Below are 14,882 nucleotides of genomic sequence, written 5' to 3' on the forward strand. Positions count from 1 at the left end.
ATGTCAGAAAATGTGGTTAGTACTGGGGCTGTCAATGCTGTAAAGGAAGTTTGGGAAAAAAGAATAAAGAAACTCAATGAAGACCTGAAGCGAGAGAAGGAATTCCAACAAAAGTATGCTAAAACATGTTTATTATTTTGAATTAACAAAAATTTATAACATCTTCATTATTAAAATAGTATTTATTAATTGCCTTATTATTGAATTTTATAGAGGTTTTTATTTACAGAAAACTCAACATATAACTAAAGGAAGCACCTGACAATGAAGTGTGGCCATATGGTGCGGGCCACAGAAAATACAAATGAATTTAGTAATTATCCTAGGAGTCTGTTCAACATTCATCAAAGTTCAATTAGTATCATTTAGTCTACTTTTCACTGGAGAAGGAAATGCAACCCACTCCAGTGTTCTTGCCTTCTGAATCCCAGGGACGGCGGAGCCTGGTGGGCTGCCGTCTATGGGGTCGCACAGAGTCGGACATGACTGAAGTGACTTAGCAGCAGCAGCAGCAACAGTCTACTTTCAGCTATTGTTTATTCAACATTAGATTCCCTAGGAGCTAAAACAACATCTTGCATTAGAAAGTTCAGTCGATTCTCACCTAACTAAATAGCTGTGAGTTCCAGCCAGGGCTACTGTGGATCACCTGAGTCCTCTATTTGGGTTATAGTTTGACTCTCATTTCCTCTGCCTTATTGATACACACCTACTTTCCTCACTGGATGTTTCCAAAGTATCACATTACTTTTACAAGGCTAGCCCCTGTCCTCATAGATTCCATATAGCTCCCATTATATCACTTGTTAGATCTTTTTCTAAATATTGAATGGCAATGTTTAGTGTTTTGCAATATGTACAAATATCAAGCCATTATGTTGTACACTTAGACTTAATATAATGTTATATGCCAATTATATCTCATTTTAAAAAATGGTCTTGTGTCAGCTAATAAAAGAAAACACGACTAAAAATGGCTTAAACAATAGGGAAGTCCTGAGTTTAGGCAGTTCCAAAGCTTCCACAATTTTCTGGACTCTGCTTCTTCCACCTTCCACAGCTAATCTTGGTATGCCAGTTTGGTCCTCAGGGTAGCTTCTCTCAGTGTTGCAGGGTGGCTGGTACACTTTCAGGCATCGCAGCCAGATATCGTTATGTCATCGGAAGAGTGGGAACAATCATATTTATTTCTGTTTCTTATTTAAGAATGAAAGTACCTTTCTGAGGTCCCCTAGCTAGCCTCTCCTTTACCTCTCATTGGCCAGAATCAGGTCATTTTTATACCCCTAATCTAGTAACCTTTTAGGGGAATGAGATTGTATGACTTGTTTAGACAAATTAAGATTTATACTTTGGTAACTTGGAAGGAGTGTAAAAACTTGGAATCACTGGTATTCTCCCAGCAAAGAAGAGGACTGGCATAGCACTCCATTGCGTCAGACATTCAGGCTTTTTATCTGTTGCTCAACTGGGCATGGTTTCCATTCCTTTAGGAACGGACTTTAGTTACTTCATGGCCCGAAATACATAGATAGACCAACTGTGGCCAACGTACTTGATTCCGGCTAGCCGGAAGTTGCACACATTACTATTTCTGCTAACGTCTCACTAGCCAAAGCTTCATATGACCCATTCCTAACTGCAAGGGAGGATGGCTAAATGAAGTCTCGTGCCCAGTTATATTTAGAGGATCTATTATGAGGAAGAAGAGGAATAACATATTGGAGAATGATAAGCAATCTCTGTGACACATGGGTGATGTTATTTTCTCCATTTTAAAGATGGAAAACCTGAAGGATAGGCCTAGGTAACTTGTCAAAGATCATACTGCTAATAAATGTGGAACTGGTATCCACTAGTATTCATACCTAAGCAATCTGACTCAGTAAGCATTCTATTAACCTCAGGTCTTAAATTTCCCTAGATTGACTCTTTACAGTAAAACTACTCTTACAAAACCTATTATATTTATATTATACAATTATGACAAACTTGAGTACTCTTTTTTAAAAATTTTACTGGAATATAGTTGATTTACAATGTCGTATTAATTTCTGCCATATAGCAAAGTGACTCACTTATACACACACACATATATATCCTTTTTCATATTCTTTTCCATTATGGCTTATCACAGGCTATTGAATATAGTTCCTTGTCGTTTATCCATCCTATATATACTACTTTATATCTGCTAATCCCAAACTCCCAATCCTCCCCCCTCCAACACTGCCATCCTTGGCAACCATAAGACTGTTCTCTGTTAACTCAAGTACTCTTAATAAATCCTATCCAATTTTTTAAAAAACATGGTCAGAAATCATGAGTTATTTCTTTACTCCTGACTTTCACCTATCAATATTAAACATGTATGGCTAAGAATCATTTAATTTCAGCAGCTTCAATTTTCTCTGCACAAAACAGGCAAGGGACAAGAAAAGGTAAGAATGTAATCTAATGCTCTTTACTCAGCTAAAACTGGCTAGAGATTTAACTAAAAACCCTTAAATTTAACTTTTTTTTTTTTGGTTGCACCATGGGATCTTAAGTTCCCCCACTAGGAATCCAAGCCATGCTTCCTGTAGTGGAAGCATGAAGTTTTAAGCACTGCACCACCAGGGAAGTCCCCCAAGCCTTAGGTGTAAACAGAAATTGTTCTGTCTTTTGATACAAGGTTGCCTGGAAAAAAATTAAGCACTTGGGTTTGAGCTGATATAATGACATTTGAGAAAGGCTTTAGAGTATAATAAAAGGGTTTTAGAGGAGGTAGAAAATTTCTATTCAAAACTTGAAAGAGCCTCAAGCTTAAAATAAGCAGTGTAGGAATTACAGAATATTAAATCTAGAAGAAACACTAGATATTATTTAATCCAAACCCCATATATTATTGGCAAAATCCTTGGAAGTGAGATGTCTTGTCCATGGTCTCTGAATTAAGTAATACATTCTGGATTTAGATCACACAGAGCCAGAAAGAATAAGTGAATCATTAAAGAGATGGAAATAAACTTATCTGGTAATAGTTATCCTCACTATAAACTCATTAAGGACAGAGGTTTTTGTATCCACAATGTCTAACATAATATTTGGCATATAATAGGTGCTTGATGGAGATCTTCAATTGAAGTTAGAGTGTAGGGAGTAAGATACCTCATTGTTCAACATTATATCTTACTCTGGAATATGTATATCTCAGTGAGCAGTAAGTAATTAATAATCATTATGTCTACCGTTTGAATAGTCCTATTTTTATAAAACATGGTATAATTGAATAGAAGGCATTATATATTTTGTCTCCTTTAATCACATTCATTGGAAGCTTCCCTACTAGGGCTTCCCTAGTAGCTCAGGTGGTAAAGCATCCACTTGCAATGCAGGAGACCTGGGTTCAGTCCCTGGATTGGGAAGATCCCCTGGAGAAGGAAATGGCAACCCACCCCAGTATCCTTGCCTGGAAAATTCCATGGACAGAGGATCCTGGTGGGCTACAGTCCATGGGGTCGCAAAGAGTTGGGCATGACTGAGCGACTGTTCAGTCTGGAAGGCCACACACAGCCGTTGCCACAGTGCAACTGTTAGCAAATTAATTTTCAGAAAAGTAGTGGATGAAAATATGTAGGCTCCATAGAAATATTTTGCAAACACAAACATATAAAGATAGCAAATATTACATTTTTAGAGATATTTGGTTTTCTGTTCATTAAAATAAAACCCTCCCTGAAGGTCAGTTAGTATGTAAAATTGCTAAGAATATAAATTAACTCTCAGATGTCAAGAGAATTTTGGTAAATAAATATTCAAATTGATTAAATCTATGTTCTTTGATGATTGCTTATATTTTGTTTATTCTGTATCATTCTAATAGGCTAAAAGTGTAAAACTTTCAATTCTAAACTCATTATTTTTCATATGTGAAAAATTTCTAGTATAGGAATAGGTAACCTTCTGCAACCTTTTGTTACTCATTTCTATAGCTTGATATTATGTATTTTTGCTATGAACCAAAATTCAATAGGATGTATTCCAGAATTTTGCGCATTTTTATATCTGGAAAACTAAATCTGGATAAAATGGAATATAGTAATATACAATTTAACTCTGAAGTTGAACTATATCATTTGCAAGCCTTTTAAAAACTTTTAAACTAGGTATCTATAGATTAGATATTTAATAAATGCAAATCAAAACAACAATGAGGTACCACTTCCCACCCACTAGGATAGCTATGATCAAGAAGATGGACACTAACAACTGTAGGCAAAGCTATGGAGCAACTAGAGCCCTCATACACTGCTGGTGGGAAGGGAAAATGATGCAAGCAATTTGGACACAGTTTGGTTTAAAAAAGTTAAATGTAGATTTATGAAGTGATCCAGCAATTCCACTCCTAGGAATATACACACGCAAGAGAAATGAAAACATAGATCTACCTGAAATTTTTACATGAATATTCATAGCAGCACTATTTATAATAGTTAAAAACGTCCATCAACTGATGAATGGGTCAACAAATTTGGTATATCCATGCAGTAGAATTTAAGGGATTAGATCTGATAGACAGAGTGCCTGATGAACTATGGACGGAGGTTTGTGACTATACAGGAGACAGGGATCAAGACCATCTCCATGGAAAAGAAATGCAAAAAAGCAAAATGGCTGTCTGGGGAGGCCTTACAAATAGCTGTGAAAAGAAGAGAAGCAAAAAGCAAAGGAGAAAAGGAAAGATATAAGCATCTGAATGCAGAGTTCCAAAGAATAGCAAGGAGAGATAAGAAAGCCTTCCTCAGCAATCAATGCAAAGAAATAGAGGAAAAGAACAGAATGGGAAAGACTAGAGATCTCTTCATGAAAATTAGAGATACAAAGGGAACATTTCATGTAAAGATGGGCTCAATAAAGGACAGAAATGGTATGGACCTATCAGAAGCAGAAGATATTAAGAAGAGGTAGCAAGAATACACAGAAGAACTGTACAAAAAAGATCTTCATGACCCAGATAATCACAATGGTGTGATCTCCAACCTAGAGCCAGACATCCTGGAATGTGAGGTCAAGTGGGCCTTAGAAAGCATCACTAAGAACAAAGCTTGTGGAGGTGACGGAATTCCAGTTGACCTATTTCAATCCTAAAAGATGATGCTGTGAAAGTGCTGCACTCAATATGCCAGCAAATTTGGAAAACTCAGCAGTGGCCACAGGACTGGAAAAGGTCCGTTTTCATCCCAATTCCTAAGAAAGGAAATGCCAAAGAATGCTCAAACTACCGCACAATTGCACTCATCTCACACGCTAGTAAAGTAATGCTCAAAATTCTTCAAGCCAGGCTTCAGCAATACATGAACTGTGAACTTCCAGCTGTTCAAGCTGGTTTTAGGAAAGGCAGAGCAACCAGAGATCAAAGTGCCAACATCTGCTGGATCATGGAAAAAGCAAGAGAGTTTCAGTAAAACATCTATTTCTGCCTTATTGACTATGCCAAAGCCTTTGACTGTGTGGATCACAATAAACTGTGGAAAATTCTCAAAGAGATGGGAATACCAGACCACCTGACCTGCCTCTTGAGAAATCTGTATGCAGGTCAGGAAGCAACAGTTAGAACTGGAAATGGAACATCAGACTTGTTCCAAACTGGGAAAGGAGTACATCAAAGCTGTATACTGTCACCCTGCTTATTTAACTTATGCAGAGTACATCATGAGAAACACTGGGATAGATGAACCACAAGCTGGAATCAAGATTGCTGGAAAAAATACCAATAACCTCAGATATGCAGATGACACCACCCTTACGGCAGAAAGTGAAGAAGAACTGAAGAGCCTCTTGATGAAAGTGAAAGAGGAGAGTGAAGAAGTTGGCTTAAAACTCAACGTTCAGAAAACTAAGATTATAGCATCCAGTCCCATCACTTCATGGCAAATAGATGGGGAAACAGTGGCTGACTTTATTTTTTGGGGTTCCAAAATCACTGCAGATGGTGACTGCAGCCATGAAATTAAAAGACGCTTACTCCTTGGAAGGAAAGTTAAGACCAACCTAGACAGCATATTAAAAAGCAGAGAGATTACTTTGCCAACAAAGGTCTATCTAATCAAGGCTATGGTTTTTCCAGTTGTCATGTATGGGTGTGAGAGTTGGACTATAAAGAAAGCTGAGCACTGTAGAATTGATGCTTTCGAACTGTGGTGTTGGAGAAGACTCTTGAGAGTATCTTGGCCTGCAAGGAGATCCAACCAGTCCATCCTTAAGGAGATCAGTCCTGAGTGTTCATTGGAAGGACTGATGTTGAAGCTGAAACTCTAGTACTGATGTGAAGGGCTGACTCATTTAAAAAGACCTGATGCTGGGTCTGATTGAAGGTAGGAGGAGAAGGGGACGACAGAGGATGAGATGGTTGGATGGCATCACTGACTCAATGGACATGAGTTTGGGTAGGCTCTGGGTGTTGGTGATGGACAGGGGGGCCTGGCATGCTGCAGTCCTTGGGGTCGCAAAGAGCTGGACACAACTGAGCAACTGAACTGAACTGAACTGAACTGATGGAGTAGAATATTATTCTTCTATAAAAAGGAAATAAGTACTGATACACACATGCACAAATTTTGGAGAAAATCCTGCTACACAAAAGACCACATATTATAGAATACGTTTTATATGAAATATCTACAAGAGGCAAATACACAGATATAGAAAGGAGGTTATTGGCTGCCAGGGGCTGAGGGAGGGAGGAATGGGGAGTGACTGCCCAGGCATGGGGTTTCTTTCTTAAGTGCTGAAAATGTTTCAGATCAGAGAGTGGTAATGGTTGCACAGCTCTGCAGTTATACCAGAAAACACCAAATTGTGTCAGATTTTTATGGTATGTGAATTATATCTTAACAAATCTGTTGCAAAAAATCTAACGAGAGGTATAATACTTTTCAAAACATTAAAAAGAGGGCATTTATCATATTAATCAAATTAAATGTCTTACAAAATAATTCTTGTCTGATTTCCAGATACTGTCAATCAAATGTTTGTTTTTGATGGGTTACTTTTTCATACAAAAGTGAATGCTACCTATGTTACTACCTGTGACCTAAAATGATTTCCTGGTCTCCTAGGCTGGTGCGAATCTGGGAAGAACGAGTATGCTTAACCAAGCTAAGAGAAAAGGTCACCAAGGAAGATGGGAGAGTCATTTTAAAGATAGAAAAAGAGGAATGGAAGGTAAGCTTTATAGAAGCAATATTTTTTATATTTTGCATGGTGTGGGAGAGTTGAGAGAATGATTCTTAGACTATGTGCTTAAGTCTGAAATAGTTAGGAATTCTGATTTTAATAGTGTGTAATACCAAATGAATTTGGGCAATAGGAACTGAAAATGAACGTAACTTCCCAACTTTTTTGTTCAAAAATTCAACCAGTGTGCTTTAATGCTGCCTAAATTTAAGTCATTTGTAATATTTTCTCCACTAATCCTTCTAATAAGCATTTTCTCATTTTTCATAAAGACTGCTTAACAAAAATCATATTGCTTTCCAAAGCTAATGCTCAGCTAAAAGTTCACAAAATGGAAATGTATATTAATTTTTCTTAGGTCCACAATCGGATTCATATTATCTTCTTTCTCTCCTTCCCTCCCTTTTTCTCTTTCACACATTCACATACACATATACAAACAGGTATCTGTTTAATTATTCTGTGTTAGGCCTAGTCTAATTTTAACAAGGGCTAACTTTATCCCTTAATTCAGTGTTTGTCTTCATACACATTGGTGTATTTAACAAGGTGGTTACCGCCTTTATTTTGTCTTTTGGTTACTTTAGGCTAATAGAGAAAAGGCATAGAGTTCAGAATAGTTGAAATTTTAAAACTCTTAATTTAAAAGAAAATCATCTCTAAAACATGATACTATTTTGAAACAGAAAGGAAAGGGACATTCCTGGTGGTCCAGTGGTTAAGAATCCCCCTGCTAATGTAGGGGACATGTGTTCTATCCCTCGTCCTGGAAGATCCCATATGCCATGGGGCACCTGAGTCTGTGTGCTGCGACTACTGAAGCCTGCCTGCTTAGAGCCTGTGCTTCTTGACAAGAGAGGCCACAGCAACTAGAGACTAGCCCCCACTCACCGCAACTGGAGAAAGCCTGCACGCAGCAATAAAGACCCAAGCAGCCAAAACTAAGCAAAGAATTTTAAAAAGAGAAAGGGAAGAGAAGTTTGAATTATTGATTAAAATGATCTTTTTCTATAATTTCAATTAACCACCATATTCTCATTTTCAATAACATATGTACTCTCATTAAGCCTAATAGAGTCTTTAGAACACAGCTCTATGTGTGAGCAATATTGACTAAAATACCTTATTTTTGTTTATGTTATTCTGACTGGGGTTTGAAGGTTTAGCATCCCCCTTGGAAAGTAAAGTTCTTCAAACTTAGAAGTAGCACAAAGCACTTGGAAATGTAATTCATTAAAGAAAAAATATGCCTCATTTCTTTTACAAATCAAGTAATATCTCTACAATCACATTTCAATGTGGTATGATACTGAAATAATTTAAGTAATATAGTAACTCTGTCATTTCTTTTACTTGAGTTTAGACTCTCCCTTCTTCTCTACTAAAACTGAACCAGCTACAGGAATGGCAACTTCATAGAATTGGCTTGCTGAAAATTCCTGAATTCATTGGAAGGTTCCAGAACCTTATTGTGTTAGATTTATCTCGAAACACAATTTCTGAGATACCTCGAGGAATTGGTAAGGAAGATGGCTTCTATTCCTGTGTTTTTTATTGAGAATTTTTTTTGATTCATGGAATAAAGATCTCATCTTTATATAGTCCTACATCTTGAGAAAACTCTAAACATCTGAATTGAAGCTTCCAGGGGATCCAAGCTTCTGGGTTTACTGAGGTGATTCAAGATGAGGTTAAATGCAAGAAAAGTCTCTTTGGAAATAATATTGTATTGGAAATATTGTATTGATTCTGGAAACAATATTGTTAGTTCAGTTATTCCTTCTACAAGGGAACTGATTGAAGACAAGAAAGAAAAATTAGATAAAATTCTTTAAATGGAGGAAAAAAAATCCCCAAATGGAAAACTGGTCAGGATACAGTACAGATAAACCAGAACAAAAAAATTTTTTTGCATGTATGATAAATCATCTGCTGCTTTTCTGAAAAAGGGGCAGGACACATACCAGGAAAAGGGAAGAGCCTAAATGTGAATTTCCCAATTTGAACCTGGAAAGTAAGTTATGCTGTAATACTTAATAACTGGAAACAGTATTTTATATCCCTCTGCTATTTATTGTATATTATTTTTCCATAGGACTGCTCACTAGACTTCAGGAACTGATTCTTAGCTACAATAGAATCAAAACTGTCCCCATGGAACTAAGTTACTGTGCCAGCTTGGAGAAACTTGAACTTGCTGTTAACAGAGACATAAGTGATCTTCCACAAGAGGTCAGAATGATGTAAATGCCTATGATATTTTCCATCTACTAGTGACTTACTTCTCCCCTGTATGATCACTAAAAATAACACTAATAAAAAAATGCTATAAATTTCAGAAAATATAGAGAAAACAATTTATTATTATAATGCATGTTTTTAATTAGAGACCTATTTAGCATAAAAGATATTTCTATTATTGGCACAGTACCAACGTTATTTGTTGACTAGACTGTGATCTCTTTGAAGGCCAGAGAGAGAATCATTTCTATTCCCAGAACTGAAGGCTCAGCTCAGTATGAAGTAATTACATAATACTAAATGAATGTCCTTATCATAAAGAACAGGCAGCATGGTGATAGAAAAACTCTTTTTTATCTGTTGGTTTTTATAGGTGATCAGCTTTTGAGATACAGGTGAAGTGAAAAGACATGAATTCTTCAGATTAGGAAGTATATTTGCTAGCTTCCCAGGCTCTATCAAGGAAAAGCCAAGGCAATGGGCTTGTGAAGGCTTCAAACTTTTATTGGTATATCTTGTTATTGGTAAAACTGATCATAGAGATACAGACTTTTATATTATTTTTCAAGCATATTTAAGGCTCTTATGAATCAGCAAAGGAGATTTCCATGGTGCTTTGCCTAGAAAACAATGATTTTGCGGGATAAGAGTTATGTAAAAGAATAAAACTCAAGAGACTATTCCCCTTTCCCACCTTGTCTTGGTTATCATACTTGATTATGATGAAAATCATGATCATAGGGACAATTTCTTTTTATCTAAGAGAGGGCCAATAAATATTTCATTTCTAATTCCTAATTATTGTGATTTTGTTTTTAGTTTTGGTTCTGTCAGTAAAAAGTGAATTTGGGTGTGTCTAATAACCTATCTTAACCTTAATGTCTTTACTTAAAGCTTTTATAGGAACAGATACTGAACTGAGATCATGAGCCTGGAATTATTTCCAAGTGTGGCTTAAAGGTAGCTGTGTGGCCTTGAACATACCACTTTACCTAACCTAGGTCTCAGTTTTCACATAGGCAAAATGAAGATTTAGATTATAATGGTTTTAATATTTTTCTTCATTCTTCTAGAACCAAAGGATCTTAGCACCATTGAGAAATCCTGTTACAGGAGATGTACCTCTAAGCCATTAAGATGCAACACTGTAACACAAAAACAATTATGCTAATGTAAAAATAATCGTTTTATATACAATTCTGAACCATCTGAAAAATTTTAAATCTGATGACAAGTTTTGAAAAAGTGTTTTTTTTCATCACTTGAATTCCAAAGTTGGAGAAATATCACCTACTAAATGGAAAACTGCCTTTTTGCATTACCCATAATCACTGTATCTCTGCATTTTTTCAAGTTTTAGTTAGCTGTGGAATGAATCTGGATGTGCCCTGAGAGAAAAAAAACATAGAATTGCCTAACTAAATGGAGAATCTTTTGTAAAACTTAACTAAATTCTTACGTTCTCTACAGAAGAAAGAGAAATTTAGAAATTTTGTGACTTTAGGTCCATGAAAACTTGAGTGCACATCATAGCTCCATCATTTCTAGTCACATGGTCTCTCTAAACCATTTTGTCCGTAAAAGGGAAAAAAGGTACTAACTTTGTAAAGTTAATGACTAAACTAGAGCTGTACGCATCAACATGAATTCATATAAAGATTGACACAGAGAAAAAAGCAAGTTAAAGAAAGGTTAAGTATAGTATCATCTTTGAAACATATAAAAAGATAATTTTGTTTCTGAAAAAATACACATAATAGTAATATATAGAGAGAAAAACATAGAAGACATATATTTATGTATAGTAATAAAAACATTTGAAAATGCATGGGAATAATAGATACCAAATTCAGGATAGAGTTATCTTTCAAGAGGAAGAAGGGAGATAGATATAGAGGGCTGCTGCTGCTGCTAAGTCACTTCAGTTGTGTCTGACTCTGTGACCCCAGAGACGGCAGCCCACCAGGCTCCCCCATCCCTGGGATTCTCCAGGCAAGAACACTGGAGTGGGTTGCCATTTCCTTCTCCAATGCATGAAGTGAAAAGTGAAAGTGAAGTCGCTCAGTTGTATCCGACTCCTAGCGACCCCATGGACTGCAGCCTACCAGGCTACAGTGATATCAATATATTTGCTTTCTTAAGCTGAGCACACTGGTGCCGTTAGTCTTAATCAACTTTTTACTGGTTTTAAAAAACAGAATTTACCAAACAGTAAATACTATTGACTGAGATAACATGTGTAAAGCATCAGGCACAAAAAAAGAGGGTTTAACAAAGATAACCATTATTCTGAACTTCGGGTTTTCCCAAGAAAATCTCCACTACTAGAGAAAAGGAAAACATACTCACAGAAAGAAAAACAAAAGCTTCTGCCAGGTGGGTGCTCTAAACCCCGGAGCTTGGTGATTTTGGAAGATATGTTTTCTCTGAATAGATGAACTTTCTATGAGAACTTTTCATTTATCTGGAGGTTATTTAGCTTTATTGTTCTCTCAAATTTGCTATGGATTTCTACGACTAAATAAAGCCCAAGCATGACGTAAACACTCGACGTGAAATATCTCCTTTACCAATGTGAGTGTTGCAGTAGCGTACATTGTGGACATTTTGAAACACTTTGCCTTCCTTTTCAGCTCAGCAATTTGTTAAAGCTTACTCACCTTGATTTGAGTATGAACCTCTTTACTACAATCCCTCCTGCTGTGTTGAACATGCCTGCTCTTGAGTGGCTTGATATGGGAAGCAACAGACTCAAACAACTTCCTGATACTATAGAAAGGTAAAATAACTTTTTTTTTTAACTACCAAGAGATGTATTGACGCCATCTATGACAAATAAGAAACAACAAACAAAGCAAACGAGACCCCAGAGATAATCACTCACAATAGATCTGTTTAGTGCTACTTCGGATTCCATCTCTGGTCCAGGGAACTAAAATCCCACAAGCCATGTGGTGCAGACAAAAAAAAGGAGGGGGCATGAGGTTTGGGACAGAAAAATGGACTTTCTGAAATCAACAAATTGACAAGAATATGCCACAATAACAACATTGCTTAGTGCTTGCTCTGTGCAGTTTAAAAACTGATTGAGGAAACTGATGTAGAGATGTTAGTGAATTGCTGAAGATCACAGTAAGTGTGACAGCTACGATTTGAACCCAGGCATCCACGCCCTCCAGTGGCTCAGCTGTAAAAAATCCACTTGCAATGCAAGTGATGTGGGGTTTGATCCCTGGGTCTGGAAGATCCCCTGGGGAAGGAAATGGCAACCGACCCCAGTATTCTTGCCTGGGAAATCTCATGGACAGAGGAGCCTGGTGGGCTATAGTCCCCTGGGGTCTCAAAAGCATCAGATATGACTTAGTGACTAATCAACACCTGCACCCTGGCCTGAGTCCACGCTGTTAAACAATATGCATACTTGCCTTGCTCTAAATGGGCATATTAATAATTTCTGAGTTTGCTTTTAAGATTCTAATTAAGATTATATAACATTTTAGCAGTTCTTCTGCAAGAAATCTATGAAATAGTGAAGAATTAATTACCTTGATTTCATTTCTACTACTACATGGGAGTTGTACTGTAAACGGAGATTAGCTCCCTGATCTAGTTTCCCTAAAATCAGGTAATGTTAAGTCAGTTAACTCAGGTAGACTGGTTAAACAAGATATTATATAGTATGACATTAAAAATTTTTTAATAAGAACCAGGGTTTTCATATTATATGTGATTAATCACAGAAACCTCTTTTAATTCTTCAGAATGCAAAATCTACATACATTATGGTTGCAACGGAATGAAATAACATGTTTGCCAGAAACAATCAGCAGTATGAAAAATCTGAGTACTCTTGTTCTCAGCAACAATAAACTGCAAGATATTCCAGTGCGTATGGAAGAGATGACCAATCTAAGGTAAAACTTGTAGACACAGAACCCACATGTTCCTTTCTAGCTGCAGAACAAAGTAATATGAAAAAATTGTTATGAATAGATTTCTCATTCAAATAAATAAATACATTAAAAAATCTCTTCCAACTTTGAAGTGCTATAATTTATAAATAGGGTTCATATAATACTGGCCTAAATTACTCAAGAATCCTTGAAACTAAAACAGTAGTGGGATTTATCAGCTTTAAGGAATGTCATCTGTTGGTGACCTCTTCCTGAAAATCATCTTTGTAATTGCTAACAAACTTTATCCATGATACAAACACCAAAACCGTTAAGAATAGTGATTATTTTCCTTCTAAATAACTACAAATTGACACAGGCAATGTTAAATACAACTTTTTACTAAGTTAATTACTAACAGATCTTCCTCAAGTATCTTCCAAAAGTTAATTTCCTGACAGTGAGCATAAGCCATTGGAATTCATAACAAATCCCGCAACTTTCAACAGAATCATTCATTTATTTAGCAACTATTGAGCCCTGTACCCAATGGTGAAAATATAATGATAGATAAGACATACTTTTAAAAATATGCAGAAAATTTAAGTTCATAGCATTAATTGTACTTTTGAGATGCATTGAGACTGCTCTTGCAAGTTAAATTATACCACATTAAACATATGCTATGGACTAATAATTGCTTTTACAAGCTTGAAAAATAAGTTGTCTAAAGCTAATATTTTTTTCTTCTAGGAAAGAAACTTAAAGATTCTTGGGATATATCACATCTCACCAAGATGTTCAGTTATTGAAACCAGTTAAAAAAGAGTAATTTAGTACATTATCATTTGATCTTTCTCCAGGAAAATAAATGTACACTTCTATGGCACCTATAAAAATACTGTTTTTTGATGAACTGCTAGGTTTGTCAACTTCCGAGACAACCCATTGAAATTGGAAGTAACACTTCCTCCCAGTGAAAACACAGATGAGGAAGAGGAACGGGAATTATTCGGCCTTCAGTTCATGCACACATACATAGAGGAGTCACGGAGAGCAGGTATGAGATTTGTATAGAACACAGGTTAAAAATTTTTTTAGTAATGCATGTATGTGTATATATATATAGATATATATATGAATTCCTTTATAGACTTTTCATTCCATCTTACCTTTTCTGTCAAATCCTAGTCTCTTACTCAATATTGTTGAAGGAAAAAAAAAAGTGAAATTCAAATGTGTTCACAAGTTTGATAAAGCCTTGGAGAGAAAGGTTGTAAAAATGTTAAGAAGCCTTTTCAAGTAGTCAGGAAATAAATTTCTTTGGTCAAGAACTTGAAGCACGACCAAGTGAATGAAGATGTAATTCTTAAAGCTTCACTGCCTCATTCTATCAGTTTGTTATGCCAGTTACTCATTAAACACTACCTTCCCTACTGTTTCCTCTTTTTCTGCAATAATCCACAAATAGAAAAAATTGACTAGGAAAAAGAAAAAACATTTTGCTACTGTGCCTAGGAGTGAAATGTT

General features: G+C 36.1%; 1 protein-coding gene across 1 annotated transcript in view; it reads left to right on the plus strand.

Moving 5' to 3' along the window:
- The window catches only part of LRRC39 (leucine rich repeat containing 39), a 17,452-nt gene continuing 2,570 nt past the window's right edge, over positions 1-14,882 (plus strand). The window contains exons 1-7 of the mRNA XM_068964016.1: positions 1-113; positions 7,101-7,206; positions 8,582-8,738; positions 9,314-9,450; positions 12,093-12,238; positions 13,221-13,373; positions 14,276-14,412. Coding sequence (XP_068820117.1) covers positions 1-113; positions 7,101-7,206; positions 8,582-8,738; positions 9,314-9,450; positions 12,093-12,238; positions 13,221-13,373; positions 14,276-14,412 — 949 coding nt within the window. The remainder of the gene's footprint in view (positions 114-7,100; positions 7,207-8,581; positions 8,739-9,313; positions 9,451-12,092; positions 12,239-13,220; positions 13,374-14,275; positions 14,413-14,882) is intronic.

Source organism: Capricornis sumatraensis, chromosome 2, assembly GCF_032405125.1.
Source record: "Capricornis sumatraensis isolate serow.1 chromosome 2, serow.2, whole genome shotgun sequence".
Taxonomy (NCBI): Eukaryota; Metazoa; Chordata; class Mammalia; order Artiodactyla; family Bovidae; genus Capricornis; species Capricornis sumatraensis.